The 21,045-nt window shown below is 37.9% G+C and overlaps 1 protein-coding gene across 5 annotated transcripts in view; it reads right to left on the bottom strand.

Moving 5' to 3' along the window:
• The window catches only part of LOC142435900 (thyrotropin-releasing hormone-degrading ectoenzyme-like), a 418,631-nt gene that overhangs the window by 75,873 nt on the left and 321,713 nt on the right, over nt 1-21,045 (bottom strand). For 4 of the 5 annotated variants that reach the window (XM_075539947.1, XM_075539945.1, XM_075539946.1 and 1 more), the window contains one exon: nt 510-657. The exons of the other annotated variant lie outside the window; for it this stretch is intronic. In XM_075539947.1, the coding sequence (XP_075396062.1) occupies nt 510-657 (148 nt within the window). The remainder of the gene's footprint in view (nt 1-509; nt 658-21,045) is intronic. 5 annotated transcript variants of the gene reach the window in all.

Below are 21,045 nucleotides of genomic sequence, written 5' to 3'. Positions count from 1 at the left end.
TTTGGATTATCTGTTGTTTGCTCTCCTGTGTCCCCTTGGACCCAATTATGAATGGGCTTTGGCCTCAATGTTGATCTTATCCTCGTTAATTAAGGAAGTGAATTGAATTCACTCTGCCCTTTTGGATAAAAATAATGACTAAGAAGCCTTGCTGAAACTGTCTATATTCTGCTAGATTTTTGGACCCTCTCTAACCAGGGGAAGTCCTTTGTGAACACGGCGTCCTTTAACTATCGGGAAGTCGGTTGAACTTTAAGGATTTGCTCTGTATATTTGTTCTTAAATTCCGAAGCATTCATTGAAGATTAATTGACACTTTGAGGCAGGAAAAAAACGTCGCTTGTAATAAATTTCTTCGAATAATTTTCATCAGTGTGGAAAAGAAAAATCAGGACAAAAGTAATCACGCAAATTAGAAGAAAGAACGAAAATAACGTAGAGTCAATGGTGAATAGCAAATAGGAAAATAACAGCTTATCTTATGAGAGTAAGAGAATATATATGATTACATTGAAGACATTATAGTTCTCCATGCGGTCCAGCAATTTATCCAGAGGATAAAGAGCCCGGCTGGCAGCATGCCAAGGAAGAAAATCCTTTTCCTCAGATAGGTATCTGATCATCTCCAGGGGAATATTCTGAGGCAAGTAGCCGGCTCTGCACAAAGAACAGAATGTTAATGATGTGTGTAACAGATACATGATAAGGCAAAAAGGAAGGTTTTACATATACAAATAACAGACTACCAGCATGATTTGTCACAGAATAAAGAAGCCATTCTTAGTGTTTAAAAACACAATGATTCACCTTTTAAATATATCAAAAGATGGCAACGTCCCTTAATACATATAGTAAGTTAAAAATTTAACGAACACACAGAAAAACTAGATGCTGTATGTTTAAAAAGGAAAGATTGTTGAATTTGGATAAAAATCAACCCTTTTTATTTTCATTCACAGAAATGGTTCAGAGGTAAAAAGTAAAAAATAATTGCTTATTGACTTGAAATTTTGGTTTCTCCATGTATTCTTGTTGCTTTTCATGTAGTTCTGTGTCATGATTGCTTTAAAAAGCAGGGTTAGATAATAGAAAGCAACTCAAGAGTTTTGACTGCTACCTTGCAGTGTAAGCATTTCGTATCTGCTTTTAAAAATTGCACTGCTTTCTTTAACACTTATAAAAAAATCAGAGTACGATTCTAAAAGAATTCAAAAACAAAACATTTTAAATATTATCATCTTTGGATTTCTTTGGATTTCCAAGATGATTTCATATTCCTTTGGGGACCAATGTCAGATTTCTTGGAAGATATTAAAATGTATCTCTTGAGAATTATCTAAATATATACGGTTTGTATTTAAAAAGCCAATCCTTACCCCCTGCCCCTGACCTCTCCCCACCCAAAAAAAGCCACAGTAAGTATCTCTCCTCGCTGGTGGACTGCATACACAAGTCTTACAGAACCAAGGCAGCATAAACGGCACTTCTCAAGAAGGCACACCCATTTCTCAACCATCAACCGCTGAGAGATCCAAAGGGCAGTGTTTACCCAAGGACAACATTGACAAGTGGAAATACCGGCAGGTATTGGGATACGTGGTGTTACATGGAGGGAAACGCAATCAGTGATGTGAAACAAAATGTTTGTGGGTTGCTGCATGAGAAACGGACCTTTTCAGCAAACGCTCACCCAATTCATCAATTTTAAAAATCTGAAATGAACACATAAAGGCGAACTATACATTTTAAGACTTGAGAACCATGATCATAACCTATTAGATTAACAAAGGAACATTATTTAGTTTGCCACATTATTGAGTCCAAATTTGATGTGTCAAGCAAAAATTATTCTATAAATGAACATTAGCTTCCAGATACATTTATCATATTCAAGATAAAATCCAGATATGAAGACAGACTTCATGGGGCAAGTTCATCCTCAGTAAAAGGAACTGTGAAAAGTACCCCAAATTCTTAGATAATTTCCAAATTTCCTAGAGCTAATATAGCTTATATATGGTTATATGTGTAACACTCTTCTTGCACAATTTCCATTCTACACATCCTGTCAGGAACAGCATGAAAGTTGACCATGGCAACAAAAATAAAGAGCTTTATGTCTTCCCTGGAGTCACATTTCAATCATATTTAAAATTTTCTTTCAAGAGTAACTTCCTAATGAAAATTGTATACAATTTTTATAGAAATAATTACTAGATTTTCTTTCCCAAAAGAGCCATGTCGTCCAATATTTTGTGCTTTTAAATCATTTGTCTCCCTGAGTTTTTAATTATAAACATCAATTAGTATGTTGGTCATAAAATTGCCTCCACTTAACATATGCCATGGATTATGTTATATTGGCATTGAAAAAAGTATTAAAAATCCATTATTCTATGCTGAAGAAAAATATTTCTAAAAATAAAATTGTTTAGCAATTAGATACATTATTTGGAGTTTTCAAATTCAGTTCCATATGCAAAAATTTTTATCTGCATTTCTACAGATTGTCATGAGTTTGAAAATAAGTAAAGAAGTATTCCTTTATTATAGAAAATATTATTATTGTAACTTAATAATATTAAGTTATTGATAAAAGTTATTATTCCTTGACATATCTTCCATCTAGGTCTATACACTCCTGAAAGAAATGTTCCTATCGCTATAACACTTCCTGAAAGAATTCTGCACTCTGCTTTACACAATATCAAACTGGCAGTTTTGGTAATTTTGAGGGACTCAATTTGTATTCCTTTTCAAAGTTCTCTGAGTTTTGGAAATAAAATGAAATCTAAAATATCAAGATCAGGCCTATAGAGTGGATAGGGTAAGGGCTCCCAGATGAAATTCACATAGGGCAGACCCTGATGTCATTGAAAACAAACAATAATAATATTACTGACATGGAAAAAATTACTTCGTGCACCTTTTTCTTGGATGTTTTCTTATCAATTAAGTTTTTCATCATTTTGGACTATCTTCATAATAAATACCTATGCTTATCCTGCATGTTTTGGGAAAGCTTATCAAGACAATCCTTTAGGACTGCCAAAGTAGCAGTGATTTCCTATGGAGCTGACTACACTGACTTGAAGTTAACGGGCTCAACAGATCCCCTGGGAAGCCACTGCTTTCACCGGATCTTGCTCTCTGGATCACACTGTTCAATGATCTTCATGAACTATTGGTGGATTTTGAGGTCTTCTTGATATTCCTAAAAATGATTGATCCATGTGAAAAAATTGTTTTTGTCGGGGTTCATTCCCACGAATGTGTTGCACAGATTCAATGATTTGGGAAGATATCTATATAAACTTTATTAAATATTTGCTATTAGTCGATTTCAAAGTCATGACTTTCCATGGCACCTGTCTCCTATTTTTGAAGACACTAATAAAACTATCGCAAGTGCATTACTGAGAGAACTTGTCTGCAGCTCTCCACCGATTACAGAAATGTGTGCTGTTTGGAATAAACTCAGGCATATATGGGCTAATTCCTTGTAGGAATACTTTTTGATTTATCCGGTGTTATGTCAATTATATTTCATTGGTTTTGCATCATTTCTATAAACAGATTCACAGTGTTTAATAACTTATGCTCTGTGGGAAATATAACCACAAATCAAAAGTGCATAAATCCTGTACAAAAAGAAACATTCACTTGAAGAGTATAGACCACATCTCCCACCTATACTCTGTAAAATAAAACAAATAAATCTCATCCTAATTTTTGTTAAGATTGAAATAAGAATATAGAACTGCAAGATATCCTTTTGGCTTCCCCATTTTCCTCTAAGTAACATATTCATGTGACAGTGCTTCGAATCTGTGGGGAGATGAGCAGTTCTTTGTTGTCTGTTCTTGGTCTGGAAGTTCCTCTGAAACCCTTTCCCATTGAGTGATTGCTGGCATCTGAAATGCCAGTGACACAGCACCCAACATCACAGCAACCCAAGCACCACCTCGATATGACACACTGATAGCCAAACTGGACAATCTGAAGAAGAGTGTGGCATCAAGAGTGGAGGAAGGTACTAACACCCGGGGGTATGTAGCCATCACAACCTTGCTGACAGTGGAAAGGACTTGGAACACGTGTGGAGAAAGAGCAAGGAGTGCAGTCTTCACCCTCTATGGAAGCAAGCCCCAAATCCTCATCGCTGGACCCACAGAGAGCATCATGATAAAGGCAGAAAAGATTGAAGTGGTCAAGGATTTTGTCTTACTTGGATCCACAATGAATACTCCTGGAAGCAGCAGTCAAGAGATCAAAAGACATATTGCATTCGGTAAATCTGCGGCACAGACCTCCTTAGAGTACTCACAAATGTGGATGTTACTTTGAGGTCAAAGGTACATCTAAGCCGAGATATGGCATTCTCCATGGCATCATTTGCATGTCAAAGTTGGACGTTGAGTAAGGAAGAAAGAAGAAGACACGATGCACTTGAGTTGTGGAGCTGGAGAAGAATATTGAAAGTACCAAGTGCTGCTAGAAGCACAAACCGATCTGTACTGCAAGACAGCCAGAGTGGGCCTTGGGAGCACGGAGGGCAAGACTTCGCTTTACATACGTCGAACATTTTGTCAGGACAGACCTAGCCCCGGAGAAGGACATCATGCTTGGTAAGGTGCAAGGGCAGCAAAAGGAGAAAGGCCCTCAAGTAGATGGACTGACACAGTGCCTGCTCCCATGGGCTCAGGCACAGGAACAACTGGGCGGCGGGTGCAGGACCGTGCAGTGCTTCGTTGTGTTGTGCGTAGGGTTGCTATGCGTCAGAGCTAGACTGACGGCACCTAACAACATCATATCTATAATGTAGTAGGCTGAGAAATTCTGAGGACACACAAGCTCGTTGTTTGTTGTTAGTACTTGCACTTGAGTTGGTTTTGACAGATCACGACCCTCTGTCCATCAGAACAAAACACCTCCCGGACCTGTGCTAGTCTAATGGTTGTTGCTTTGTTTAACCTCATGCTGCATCCATTGTGTCATTCCATCCTACTAAGGGTCTTCTCCTTTACCGAGCATGCGCTCCTCCTGCGGGGGCAAGCCTCTGCTTAAAATAGTCTAAAGTATGTGAGGCAAAGCCTTGCCAGCCTTGGCTCTAATACGCATTCTAGCTTTCCTTCCTCCAAGACAGACTGGCTTCTCTTTTTGGCCATCCGTGAAACTCTCAGTATTCTTCACCAACACCATAATTCCAATGCATCGATTTCTTCGGTGTTTTTTATTCCGTGTGCAACTTTCACATGGATATGACGTAACAGAAAATACCATAGGTTAGGTGAGACCGACCTTAGTCCTGAAGGTAACATCCTTGCTTTTCAACACTTTAAAGATGTCTTGTGCAGCAGAGTTACCCAAAGCAATACCTTAACTGCTGCTAAGATGAGAATGGATTTTGGATCCAAACAAGATGGAAATCTTTGACAACTTCAATCTTTCCTTCATTTCTCATGATGTTATTTCTTGGTCAGGTTGTTAGGATTTGGGTTTCCTTTATAATGAATTGTAATCCACAATGGAGATTGCAATCCTTCTTCATCAGGAAGTGCTTCAAGTCCTCCTCACTTTCAGCAAGCAAGATTGTGACATCTGTGTATTGCAGGTTATTAATAAGTCTCCCTACAGCCCTAATGTATAACATAATGATAAATTCTACTGTTACCCAGAGGTTTTAATTGGCCAATATTAAGATTTCCAGGTCTTTCTTTATTGTCTTAGCCTGAAAGATCTGTCCAAACCTGTCATGCTCATATATTCCTTTTGGTGTTTGAAATGGTGTTGACATAGCTTCTAGCTTCGTAACAATGTACAAGTCATCAAAGCAGGGCAACTGACAGGTGATGGCCCCTGGTAGTCATGTGTGGTCTCATGTCGAAGATTTAGCAAGTAGAACATAACTGTGCCTTACCCCTAGTTTATCTCATAGAAAACTTCAAGAGTGTCTCTAAGTTGTTTTTCCCTGGAATGAACCTTCCACGGTGACCTTGGAAATTTTATCTCGAAGGTTCCAGGGAGTCTACTGCCTTGGGTCCTGGTTGCATGGCCGAGTACCAGTTAGTACACTCCATTCTGCTATGAGAGCGGGGCATATACTTCTGTGATGTTTGCTCCACATACATGTTTGGGTCTATTTTTAAAAGCAGTTAACCTTCCCGAGTGCAGTTCTCAAATAGAATCAGAAACAGATTACACTCAAATTGCCCTCATTTGGCCTTGTTACAAACATATGCAAGTAATTACCCACTACATAATTCAATATACTTGCATTTAAGCCTACTCGATGAAACTATGTAGTTACACTTAATTGGACAAGGAGATGATCAGCTTCATTACAAAATTAAGAATCGTAAGAGATTATGTTAGTGAATAAGTCACCTAGCTTAGATATGTGTATGTGTAATTGGTTGGTAATGGTATCTGTGATTACTACTACTGATAATGTAATCAATATAAGCAAACTGTGGGTTCCACTGAATGGAGCACTCCATTAGCTCAAGTCATTAGCACGGTAGGGAGTACACTTAAGGTCCAGATGTGGAAATGCAGTTTTCCTAAATTTTCATCATTACAGGAAAACGTTGCTAACAAAATGAAAAACAAACAAACAACAAACTTAAAGAATATTTCATGTACTATTAAATGTGTTATTAATATATTATGAAAAGGTTGTAGATGATATCTCCTATTTTCTATACTGTTCAGGTGGGATGAGCAGAAGAATTATTTAGGAATTAAAGAAAATACAATAATGAAGGGAAGCAAATGTAGACTGTTAAAGAAACAGAGAAAAACTGTCAAATACAACTGCATCTCTTCCCAAGCCAATGTTCCATCACTTACCTTCTTTCTTCCCTAATTCACCAGAACTTGCAAAGAAATATATATTTAATGGTTAAAATATATATATTTCAAAAGATGATTTAAATTAGATGATATATGCTGATATTGAAATACATTAATCTTATGAGCTTTGTTTTCATCTCAGATCCCAAACCACTGTTTTAAAACCATTATGAAATTCTGCAAATGTGAACACTTGAATCTCCTGAGATCCACGGCTTATAAACAAATAAGCATATTTTCTGTACTATTTTTTAAACAATTGATTTCTGAGTGCATGAAACTTGGGGAGAAAAATAATAATCCTTATACTTTTCTGACCAGACTCTTTCCAGTTTTCATTAATTGATTGTACATTTAAAAACTAATGAACATCCTATTAAATATTGTACAATATATGCAGAAAACATTATCATTGTCCCTTAGGGTACAGCTTTTTTTTTTTAAGCATTTGCTAAATGTTTAATTAAAGGCTTACCAACTTTTATCTGTAAATCGTTATTATTCATTATTAAAAGCTATTTATAGGTTCTTTATGGAAAAATACTACGCTATAGGATGGAAACCCAAATAGTTCTCTGAAAACCATAGAACAAAAAAGAAAATACAGCAAGGATGTATTGTTGCCAGCCATCCACACGGCAATTTTCTAGATAAAGAAGAATCTGACCGGCAGTGCTGAGCTGTCAAAGGCTCCTGTCCCCTGAAGCTGGCCGCGTGCACGCTGCAGAGGCCACGCAGCTTCCCCTCTTTCTCCTCCACTATTGGGCCTCCCCATTTCTTTTCGTTTGTTTCTCCTCCAGAAACATTTTATGGAGAAACAGACTTGGTGCTTCTTTTATGGACTCAGATAATAACTTTATAACACATTTACTCATGATGTTTAACAATCATAATTCTATCATAATATTAACTTTCCACCTCATTGGATGCAGGGTCTTGAAGAGAATGATGCAAACTTTATCTCTTTATCCTCAAAGTTTAAAGCAGAATCTAGCACAAAATAGGCACCTCATGCATGGGTTTCAATCTAAATTAAACTGTGGATATAATCTCAAAGTTATTTTAAAACAAAGTACATTTGCTAGGTATATTAAACATAGAAATAATGACTTTTTAAAATGTTGAGCATTTTGTAAGGTTAAAAGACAACAGCAGGATTGAAAAAATTATTAGAGCTATATTCATAACATTTTTTCTAATTTCATTTATTCATCAGAGTGTAAAAGAAAAGGTTAATGCTGCATAATCAATAGTTTTGAATAGCCAGGTGGCTGCCAAAAAGAAATAGTTGTAAAGTGAGTAAGATAGTAGGGACATTATGCAAACATCTCTGTTCTTTATTCTCTGACTGGTAAAAGACCTACCTAAAAGTAATACTGTGGTTTCCTTTGATACTAGAAGGCAAGAATAGTGTCAGTTGCTCTACCTCCAACAGTCTTCTCCTTGGAGTTTTTGCCCATCTAATTTTCTCCTTTTTTCCCTCACGTTTCATCAAATTTTTTACTTTCTTCATTTGGTGGTTACATAATTTAGTGTCAACTTTAGACTCTTAAGCGTGAAGGGGTGGAGTTTATCCTGTCAAACAGGTCACATCTTGATGACCTCATTTGAAGGCGCTATGGAGATAAATAGCTCCATGGAGGAGGACCCACACTCCTGGCGAGACATGCCTGTTGGCAAGCCAGATGGAGCTACACTGATGCAGCCATAGCCCTGGAGCTGCAGTAACCATGTGGAGGCCCACACCAGCATTGAGATGCTTCCACTGCCACTGGATCCACAAGACTTCCCACCTACTGACCTGTGACCTTCCTTCATTTGGTGTCAGTGCATGTGTCGCATGAGTCAGAAGAGGAATTTATAGACTGGTATTGGAAATATAGGCTAATATTGGACGTATGGACTTGATCTGGACTGGGATGGGATGTTTTCTTAATATATAATTACTCTATTATATAAAGCTCTTTCTTACCTCTATATGAGTGTCCATGGATTTGTTTCTCTAGTCAACCCAGACTAACACATTATGATACCAGGAGTGGGGTACTAGAGAAACGAATTGTAAAGATGGAGAGTGGATGCTTGTTTGACCTTTGCCTCATGGTAGTGTTTCTTCTTTGTGCTTTTCTTCTTTATGCTTTCATTTTATTTTTTTCTTCTTTTCTACTTCTATTTTCTTTTCCCCTTACTTTTCTTTACTATTCTATTTTCTTTTTCCTACCTTCCCTAGTTTAACAATGACCCACACCAGCCAAATCCACCATCAGCTGTGATATACAAGCAGAAAACAGAGGGGCCTGGACACATTCCTATTATCTGTTATTCCCACAGAGATACTGGTGCTGAGTGCTTAAGAGCACACTAGCACACAATCACCAGTTAAATAGGCGGACACCAGCATCACAATTTCTCAAAAGCAAACAACAACAAGACAAACACATTCTTTCAATTCACAATATTAAATAGCTTAAGCAAACAAAACAAAACAAAAATAGCTTAAATATGTGCCCAAAATATAGAACTAAGGAACATTTCTAAGAAGAACTGTCAATGAAGCTAACTAAGAAGGAATTCAAATAACATGACATTTAGGTATTTACAAAGGCTTGAGGGGAAAAAAATCAATAAAGCTGAAGAAGAAATCAAATAAAACATAAAATATTAGAAGAATGCAGGAAAACACAAAATCAAACTTGAAAAATATAAAAAGTGAGCAAACATACGAAAATAGTAAATGGAAATTGAGAATTGCATTATGATTTCTGAAAAAGTAGACTGAAAGGATAAGTAAGATGCAGCAATAGAAGGCTGTATTTGTAAGCATAAATAAACATTTCTCCATACTAATATGTTAGAAAAATAGTCAGAGAAGAAAAAGAAAGTAGAAAGAAAAAAACTAAAGAAAGCCAAAGAATTATGCAGGATACCATCAAAAGGAATAACTTTGTAAGATCAGAATTTCAGAGCAAGCAGATACAACAAAAAGCACAGAGAAAAGTGTTAAAGAGTTATGGGAAGAAAATGTCCCCAGTAGCTGAGAGAACAAAAAGGTATGCCTTCAAGAAGCTGACTGAACTCCAATCAGATAGATTGCTGCAGGGCCAGTGAATTTCTTAACATGACTTTTCTAATGAAAGCTATTGTACCTCCCCTAAAACCTTTCCCTGCCTTGGACTGGGTCAGAAAAGGGGGATGCACTGAGTGGATGCATCTTTGAGAAACTGCTGAAAGGATACTTTCGCTAACCATCCTGTTGGGTATAAGATATGACCCCTTAGGTCAAGCAGGAAAGGGGAACTCATTAGCTGTAAGAGCCGGGAGTGGAGTGCCCTCTGGACGCCGGGATCTCTGCATAGTGAAGCTCCTTGTTTCAGAAGGAGGTTGTCCCATTGAGGAGAAGCAGTACCACCAGAAGCTAGAGCAGAGAGCAGCGTGGCAGATTTCCCAGGCCCCGGAGAAACTAACACGGAAGGCTTTGAGGCTGGAGCCTGGTTGTGAAGTGGGTTCCCTCTGGGTCCTTAATGTGGGAAGGTGGATTTGCTGAACCAGGGAATTGAGCTGAAGGCCTGTGAGTTGAGGCTTACAGGAGAGTAGCGTGCCTTTGGGGTATTTATTAGAAGACCTGAAAGAACTGTGTAATGTGTCCTGATGAACAACTCTCTCCTGAACATTTCTTGTATTGCAACCTGTTAACTTGCATTATATACCCTTTAATCATGAAAAAGTTTTGTGAGTCCTGTGTAGCCACTGCAACAAATATTAGAACCCAGATATAAACGTAGATAATGCTGTCTGAATGCCAAACCTACTGCTAAATAAAATTACCAAATATATTATAATCAAACTTGGTTAAACCAAAGATAAGGAAAGAATCTGGAAAGAAACTCAGGGGAACTGAAAACTTAACTAAAAGAAAAATCATGAAATTAAGCTCTGATTTCTTGGTAGATACTGCACAAGCATGAAGGCATTGCTATAATGTATATAAAACTTTAAAAGAAAAAAAATCAAATTGCCAACCAATAATTTCAAATACAACAGCAAAACTGGGACACTTACAGAAAAACAGAAATGAAAAGAATGTGCAAAACCCATTTTACAGGAAATACTAAAGGGACTTCTTTGGAAAGAGCTAACCATGCCAGGCAACGACCGGATGTCAGCACACAAGTCAGCATACCCGCAGGGCAATACAGGAGTGTCCTGGGTAAGGCAAACAGCCAAGACTAAAATTAGGGAGCCCTGGGTATCAATTTAAATGAGAGAATTATAAAGTAAAAGAGAAGGAATATATTTTGTACTTATAGAAAGTCCAACTGGAGATGGCATGTCTATTTTAAATTATATTGCTCTAAACTTGGAAAAATTAATTAATAACAAGATAACATAAAGAAAATTAATAAAAATTAATAAACTTCCTCAAAACAATGGCAAAAGGAAAACCATAACAATAGAAGTGAAGAAAGATCAACAATTTAAAAATTAACAAAGTCCAGAAAATTATATGCAAGAAACTAGTAGCATCACATACACACAATAACAGCAATAAATTAATACCCATTGTTAATTACACTCTACAGAAATAGATTAAATGCAATATGTAAGGGATAAAGAGTAACTAAATAGATAAGAAAACGGGGCCTATCAGATACTGTCTTCAAGGAACACACGTTGGATACAAAGACAAAAATAGATTAAAAATCAAGAGATAAAAAATTTCAAGCTAATAAGAATAAAAAAGAACAGGGGATGGGCAATATTAATTTCTGATAAAACATACAAGGGACAAAGCAGCATAAGAGGCAAGCCATTGATTGTATGATGATGAAAGAATCAATTGAACAAGAAGATATTGTCATAATAATTGTCTAGGTCATAAAAAAGTCAATGAAAAAGCCTCAAGAGACATAAATCAAACTCTAACAGAATTGAAGAGATAAACAGAAAACTTGCAAGTAGTAGCAAGAGACTTTAATACACCACTTTTAATGAAGACTAGAACAGCTACATAGGAACTCAACAAAGACGCAACAAAACTGAATGCATCAATCAACATGATTTCATACACACATACAGATCACTTCACTCAACAACATACTATACATTCTTTTCCAACACATATGGATCATTCTACAGAATAGATCACATGCTAGGCCACAAAGCTAAATCACAATAATTTAAGAAAAACATCAAATACTATAATGCATCTTTTAAGAGCAAAGTGCTCTAAAATTAGAAATCAGCAATAGAAAGATCAATAAACAATCAACTACACCAAAGTTAAATAATAGCTTTAAATAAAAAACTATCAAATAATAGATATTTTTTAAAACTCCTTAAAGCAAACAAGAATAAAACCTCAATACTCACAGAAAAAGTACTGCTCAGAAAAACAATCTAGCAATAAACACACACACACACACACACACACACACACAAATAACAAAGAACCCAATCACCACTTTAACCCAACATCTCTAATAATTAGAAAAGGAGCTCTATAAAAGGCCTACAATCAACAGAAGAACAGAAGCAACAGATCAGAGCAGATACTAATGAAACATTAAAATAATAGACAGACTCAACAATGTAGACCTTGTTTCTTTGAGAAGATACACAAATCATTGGAAATGTAACAAAGAAAAAGAAGGAAAAAGACTAGTGAAATGGATAACACCACAAGAGTCAGGTAAAATAAAAGGGATACCCAAAATATGCACAACTGTGCTCCAAAAATGTTTTAAACTATAAAATGTACATATTTATAGAAACACACAACTTACCTAAAGTAATAAAGAATGAAGTAGATATTTTGAACAGAGCCATCATTAAGCAGAAATGAATCCTATTATTAAACTCACAACAGCAGCAGAACAAAAGTCTGTGCACACAAAGTTTCATTGTAGAATCTTACCAACTCTTCAAAGAAGAGCTGACTCTAATCCTACTTGGGCTATTCCAGAGTACAGAAAAAGATGAAATACTTGCAAACACACTTAATGAAGCAAACATACCCATGATATTAAAACCAGGCAAAAGCATCACTAAAGAGGGAAAATCATAGACACATATCCTTGATAAGCATAGATATTAACATTCTCAACAAATTTTATTCAACAGTACACAAGAACATATTTAAAAATACATCAAGACCAAGTGGGATCCATAATGTTTATCTAAGAATGGTTCGATATTAGGGGGGGGAAATCAGTTCAATAACTACATTAAAAAATTTTAATTTCCAGAAAATTAATTTTCCTAAATATAACACACACTCTTGATAAAATAGTAATAGATGGGTAATTCCCATCAAAATCTAGGACACATATACAAATCAATGGCCAACATTAGTCACAATGAAGAATCACTGTAAGTATCACACTGTGCACAGGTACTGCACAAGAATGCCCTGAAGGGTCACTTCTATTCACTGTTGTGCTGGGAGTCTTAGTTAGAGCTCCGGTGCAAAAAAGGGAAAATTTAAATCATCCAAATTGAAAAGGTATAAATAAACTCTATTTTCAGATGTTATTATCAATTTGCAACAATAAGTCAAGATTCGTTTCCACCAATAAGCAGAAATCTGAAAAGAAACTCAGGAAAACACTGATCATTTACAATGCTGTTCTTCGTTGCTCTGAGACCATTCTGACACATAGGGAGCCGACGCACAACAGAACGAAACCCTGAGAGTCCTGCGCCGTCCTTACAAGTGTCCCCATGCCTGAGCCCATTCTTGTAGACACGTGCCAATGCCTCGTTGATGTGCCTTCTTGTTTGCTGGTCTTCCATTTTACCAAGAATGATGTCCTTCTTCAAGGACTGGTCTCTCCTGATAATACGTCCAAAGTATGAGAGACAAAGTCTTGCCATCCTTGTCTAGAAGAAGCGCTCTGGCTAAACTTCTTTCATTGTACCAGTCAGTCATCAGCTGCAGTCATCATTGTACCAGTTTTTCATTGTACCAGTCATCAGTACTTTCAATATTTTTCTTTAGTACCACAACTCATTTGGATTAATTCTTCTTCGTTCATCCTTATTCAGTGTCCAACAGTCATATGTTTGTAAGGCAACTGAAAATACTATGGCTTGTAACATCAAAGCCTTTCAAAACTCCAGAAGCCTCGTGCAACAAATTTACCCAAAGTATTATGCCTTCTGATCTCTTGACAGCAGCTTCCATGAGCATTAATTGTGGATCAAAGCAAGACAGATTTTTGACAAATTCAATCTTTTCTCCCTTTACCACGATGGTCCAGTTGTGAAGATTTTCGTTGTCTTGAATTGACTCATAATCCAGAATGAAGACCGCAATCCTTGTTCTTCAAGTGCATCGAGACCTCCTCATCTTCACCAAGCAAGGTTGTGTCATCTTCATACACTAGGTTGTTAATAAGCCTACCTCCAAACCTGATGCTACATTCTCCTTCATAAAAGCCAGCCTCTCTGATTCTTTCCTTAGCATACGGACTGCACCAGTACAGTGAGAGGCTACAACCATTTACAAGAACTACTCAAAGGAAATACTTAAGAGTAAATCTAACCAGAGAAACAAAAGGCCTATACAAAGAAAACTAAGAACACAAATAAAATCAACCCAAAGAAAAATAAATAAATGATAGAGTGCACCATGTTCATTATACAGAAAGACACAGCATTGTGGAAATATCAATAACACCCCAAAAGATCAATAGATATAATGCAAACCTGACCTAGTTTCCAATATAACTCTTTAAAGAGAGGTAAAAACCAATTACCAGCTTTATATGGAAAGAAAAGAGACACTCTAGAGTAAGAACAATACTAAGGAAAAACAAGGTAGGATACATTATACTTCTCAATCTCAAAACCTACTGAACAGCCACTGGAGTGGAAAAAAAACAGAAGGGGAAGAAGAAAAGAAAAAGCCTTTTAGTGTTTCAATAGACTCATAATCAATGGAATGGAATAAAAAAATCCAGAGGTAAATCCATCCGACTATGGATAGCTGGTCCTTGTAAAGGGTCAAAATGCATTATCTAGGAAAAAATAATATTAAAGTGGTACTGACCATGCTGGATACTCATTTATAGAAAAATTAAACTGGGTATATATCTCATATCATACATAAAAGAAATTCAAGATGAATTACAGATGTGAAACCTAGAGCTAGAGAGGTTATCACTGATACCACAGGGACACACATGAGAGCCGTAACACAGAGCTAAATACACGATCAAATGTAAGTGAGAACACTTCAAGAGCAGGAGACACGCTGGATCACTGGGGTCTTCCTAAGAGCAGGCACTGCTGTGCACCCAAGGTGCCACCCAAACATGGAAAGGGAAGCCACAGCCCGGGGAAATGTGTTTGCCAGTACCAACGCAGCAAGGGAACTGATCTATAGAATTTATAGAGAACTTGAACACAAGAAAAAGATAAATAATCCAATAAAAATTGAGAAACCATAAACGGAATTTCATAATGTCAACCAGGAGGCCAACAACCATATGAAGTAATTCTTATGATTATAAGATATTTAAGAAATTAAATCAACACAACAAAGGGATGACTATACTTCAGCATTAATAGCAAAGTTTATAGAAAAAAAATGTAAAACAGCATACAAAAAAGGCTAGCAAGACTCCATATAAATCTGGTGGCACGGTAAAGTGATGCTGTCACTGTGAAAAATGGCGTAGCACTTCCTTAAATGTGGAAATAGAAATACCATGCGACCCAGCAAGCCATCTCCTTGGAAAATAAAAGCTGTCACACAATAAGAGCTGTGACACACACAGATACATGCACACTCGTGTTCCTGTAGCCCTCTTCAAAATAGCAAAAGCGATGGAGACAATCTAATGGTCAGCAACGGGAGAAAGGCTTCTCTAAGGTACATGCGCACAGTTGAATACTACACAAACTAAACCGTGAACTTGTAAAACACCTGGAGCATGAATAAACCTAGAGGATATTTTGCTGAGTAAAATTAATCAGTTGTAACAGGGCAGGTAAAGTATGAAACCACTACTCTAAAAAGTAAAAAAAATCCACATTGAAAGAAATATTCTTTGATAATGATCAGAGGTTGAGGGCAAGGGAAGGTAGATTACGGACCAGAGGCAGGCATATTAACTACAGTAGAGAGGAAGGCAATGCATAAGAGCAGGGAGAGCAAAAATGACGAACGCTAGCCGGAGTCCCACAGCCAAAGTGAGCAGGTGTAAATACTGTTAATACCCAACCTTGCAATTAGGATGATTTCCAAGTAGATTCAGGATAAGCATGACGGCTGTAAGGTGTGGAAGGGAGACTGGGAGTATACCCGTTAAGTATACTTGTTTGAAAACTGATTACTTGTACAGGCATGTTTACTATTGCCAAAAATACATCCACGAATGTAGTCAAGCATATAGGGGCCAAGTTCTGAAACCTTCTTAGATATAACCAAAAACCTTGAGGGAAGACGTTGCTAGAGCTGCGGGCTCAGGGTCATGGTCAACTGTCACACCAGAGTCCACGAAGGCAATGCTGTACATCCCACCTAAAGGAGTAGTGTCTTGTTCTTAAACGCTTTTGAGGGGTCATCCAAGTGAACTACTGGCTCTCCCCCTCTGGAAGAGTGAGGAAGAAATTTGAAGCCATATGGGAATAATTGGATCAATGAACTAGGGGTCACGCAAACACCTGTCTCTGTCACGCTGAGACCAGAAGAACTAGGCCGGCTCTACTACCACTATCGGCTGCTCTGAAAGGGGTCGCATCAGAATATTCCCAATAGAGCAGACGTATGAGGAACACTCAAAATAACAGAAACCACCAGGCTTCCTAATCAGACACAGGTGATTCTGATCATGGCCCTCGGTCACCTGTTAGATCCGGAAATGAACTCACTCCCATGGCGCTCAAGTTTCAGCCAGGCAAGAGACTGTTTTTTTTAAGGAGTACAATAATCCTAGAGATATACGTCCACCTTGAGACTCTAAAAGAGCAGCATCTTCCCAAGGACAACAGCCAGTGGGATTAGGAATGAGGTAGGAATGGGAACAGGCAACAGAGGGAGGAAGTAATCTTAGATCGTGGGAAACGCAATGAATGACATAAAATGTGTACGAACTCTTTAATGAAAAACTGATTTGCTCCGTAAACAATGGCAAAGTAAAAGGCTGAAGTTAAAAGAATTACAATTGTATAAAGAATTGTTAGCAGCAGGGCCTAGTCCTTAAAGAAGGACTTCAGACTTGATAAAACAGTCAGCGTAGAGGAAACACACCCTCAGGGTGATGGAGTGAACCAGTCGCTGCAAAACTTGGCTGAGCCACTGCAGTGATTGTAAAGGAGCGCCCTGCTGGGCAGCATTTCATTCAGTTCTACCTGATGACATGAGGAGCTGGAAGCGATGCAACAGCACCTACCCACTGACTACTCCCTGTATGGCCGCTATGTTGTTAGGTACCCTCACACTGGTTCCACCATCCCTATGCATAACAGAGTAAAGCACCTCCCATCCTGCTCCATCCTCACACTTGGTCTTCTGTTTGAGCCCTTTGCCGCAGTCACTTCACTGTGTCAATACATCTCATCAAGGGCCTTCCTCTTTTTCACCGCCCCCCTACTTTACCAAGCATTCTGCCCTTCTCCAGGGTCTGGTCTCTCCTGACAACATGCCCAAGGTACATGAGATGAAGTCTTGCCAGCCTTGCCTCTAAGGTGCTCTCTAGCGGCACTTCTTCCAGGACAGATCAGTCTGGTTGCTTTTTGAGAAGGGTATGTCACGTCCAATATTCTTCACCAACACCACAGTCAGAATACATGGATTCCCCCCCTTACTCATTGTCCAACTTTACACGCATAGGAGGCAATTGAAAACACCATGGCTTAACTGGAGATCCCCTCATAGAGGGGCTTAGGAGAGGAGATGGGTCAGTCAGGGTGCAAGGTAGTACCGACGAAGAGCACAGCTTTCCCCCAGATCCTGGATGCTTCCTCCCCCCAACTACCATGATCCGAATTCTACCTTGCAGGGCTGGATAGGGCAGAGGTTGTACACTGGTACATATGAGGGCTGGAGGCACAGGGAACCCAGGGTGGATGATACCTTCAGGACCAGGGGTGTGAGGGGCGAGGCTGGGAGAGTGGAGGGTGAGTGGGTTGGAAAGGGGGAACTAATTACAAGGATCTACATGTGACCTCCTCCCTGGGAGAGGGACGGCAGAGAAGGGGGGGAAGGGAGACTCCGGATAGAGCAAGATATGACAAAATAACGATGTATAAATTACCAAGGGCACATGAGGGAGGGGGGAGTGGGGAGGGAGGGGGAAAAAAAAGAGGACCTGATGCAAAGGGCTTAAGTGGAGAGCAAATGCTTTGAGAATGATTGGTGCGGGGAATGTATGGATGTGCTTTATACAATTGATGTATGTATATGTATGGATTGTGATAAGAGTTGTATGATTCCCTAATAAAATGTAAAAAAAGAAAAGGGAAAAGAAAGAAAAGAAAATGATTAGGGCAAAGAATGTACAGATGTGCTTTATACAATTGATGTATGTATATGTATGGACTGTGATAAGAGTTGTATGAGCCCCTAATAAAACGTTTAAAACAAAACAAAAACAAACAAACAAAACAACAACAACAAAAAAGAAAACACCACGGCTTGGGTCGAGCACACCTTAGTCCTCACAGCGACATTTTATAGTTATTGTGTTACCTAGAGATGTGTTAATTCATTTCAGACTACTATCTTTAAGAAACTTCAAGGTTAATACTAGTACGTCAATTTTAGAAATAGACATAGGTTTATTACAATTAAACAAATTGCCAAACTCGCCTTGTTAAAAAGTCAAAGAATGAAAGCCAGGATAGGCGAGAAAGCCCTTATAATATTGCCAAGAAAGCTCCCACACACTGGCCTCCTCTAGTATCACTCGTACCATTCCCTAACACCTGTCCACATGTCACTGTCTTAGAACTTACGACACTCTATTCCACACGCAACTAAACATAGAGCATAATTCCAGATGCTGTGAAATTAAAGCAAGTAAGTTTAGGGAAGGAGAATTATGAGAGAATAGCTTGAATCCTCACTAAACAAAACTGTATTAAGTTAAGGAACAGGTTGAACAACCATAGCAGAACACATCTCAGAATATGGCTGAGAAGAGCAGCAACCTCAGAAGTCCTGAGCAGGAACACATGCGGGAGTTGGAAAAGTAGCAAGAAGACCTTCCTGGGTGGAATGGGAATGAGGTAGGACAGAGGGTGATGGCTACAGAACAAAGAACCTTAAGTAATAAGGCTCGAGTTTGCTTTCTACGTGGGACACAAGGCCACTGCAAGTCTTGTTGGAGAAGGGCATGGTCAGATTTATTACTGGGAAGGGTGACTCTGGCTGCTGCAGAAAACACACTCAAGTCTGTCACACAGTTTTTCAAGATGAGAGCAAAATGAAATATGATTCCAACTTGATCTCCTCTCTCACTATATGGACTATGCTCATGAGAAAAATAGATAACTAGTGAATGAAGTGGATGTCATGAAAACACAGAACACGATATTTTAAGATAGACATTGCATGATATATCTTTTTGAAATCTTTTTTTAAAGGTGCAGACATTAAACATTTTCCAAAAGCTTATCTACACATTATTTATTGTTGTTCAACTGTGTAATCTAACAAGATACTTAGAAGGTTACCTAGAAGTTGTTTAATAGTGAAGATATTTTAAAAGCATACCCTTAGAAAATTATATATTCTACCTTTAGTTAATCAGCAGAGCTATCCGATGGTTTAAATATGGGAAAATATTTAAAAGAAACTGGGGAAATTATCCATGCAGTGTACTATTCCCAGGCAAAAGGTGATGAAATTCTGCTTATTGGTGAATTTACTGATGTTCTACAAAGCTACCTGGATAAAAAATGGACAAAAAATTCCAGCAGGATTTTGCGGAGGTTGAGTTTAATGCCATCCAGATTCAAATCATTAACCTAAAGATCCATAAGTCATAGGAGACTTTAATTTCCTTTTAAAAACTGCTTTATAGAGAAATGTGTGGAAAACATGAAACTAAAGGAGGGAAAGATATTACTCAAACCAAACCAGTTAAAAATAACTAGGAATATTTCTCCTTGTATAACATTTGAGTGTTGCATTTTTATAGAGATTTTGTTATACTATATATAAAAAATTATATATCATATTAACATCCTAATTTTTTTACATTACTATGAGCTGTTCAAAATTCCCTCATGGATTGAATCTTGGCTACATAAGTTTCCATGAAAAAAAGTAACAGGGCTATTGGCATCTTTATTACTCTTCTACATGTTCTAAATAAATTTCTATGCATGAAATCTCCAAGTTGAGTTTTGAAAATTGGCATTTGGCTTCTGTGATCCCTGAAAAAATCTCTAAGTTTGTGTTTTCAGTCTTTGTCCACCATCATGCGGTGGGGATAGTCACAGTGATGGCCCACAGGAATTCAACCCTCGGTGTGTGTCGAGTTGGAATGAAGTCCTTGAAATCTGAACTTGTAAGCGTTAAGAATTAGGATCAGCATAAATGTGTTTCCCATACACAGGTTATTAGTTGACCCTCTTCCATGGTTTCTCTGACAGCAGTCATTCCTTAATGGAAATCTTTACTTCTCTACTGGATTTGATCAGAAATAAATAACATGATAAGTAAAGGTGTAAGCACAGGCTCATGGAATCAACAAAACGGGTAGCAGATGTCCAAAGCATATAACATGTGCAAGCCAAGCAGATAAGATATAGGGAAAAGAGAACATCAGAGTGGAAGGGAACTGGGAGCGACTAAATGAAACTAACATTTAAAAAAATGTTGAATGCAATAACAGTTATATTTTCTGGTTCATTTTGGACCCATCAGTTATAACTTCACAATCAGCTCTTATTGACCACATGAGAATGGTAGTCATCTGCACTACAATCAGGTGGCTCATGACATTATCCGATCCTGTACAAAGTTAACTTACACTTAGCGTCATGTTGAGCATACCCTTGAAATTGTACTATGGTATTTAGAACAGCCCTCGCTCCAGCTGGGAACCAACAGCAGTGGTTCAATGAACTAAGAAGATGCAGGATCACAGGACAGAAAGTGAATATGGACATTTTAAAGTATGATTTTAAGAAACAAGGATCATGGATATCTGGGAAGGGCTCACCACCAAACATTAC

This window comes from Tenrec ecaudatus (genome assembly GCF_050624435.1).
Source record: "Tenrec ecaudatus isolate mTenEca1 chromosome 7 unlocalized genomic scaffold, mTenEca1.hap1 SUPER_7_unloc_1, whole genome shotgun sequence".
Taxonomy (NCBI): Eukaryota; Metazoa; Chordata; class Mammalia; order Afrosoricida; family Tenrecidae; genus Tenrec; species Tenrec ecaudatus.
The sequence above is the reverse complement of the archived record's forward strand: the minus strand, read 5'-3'. Positions and strand labels throughout refer to the sequence as shown.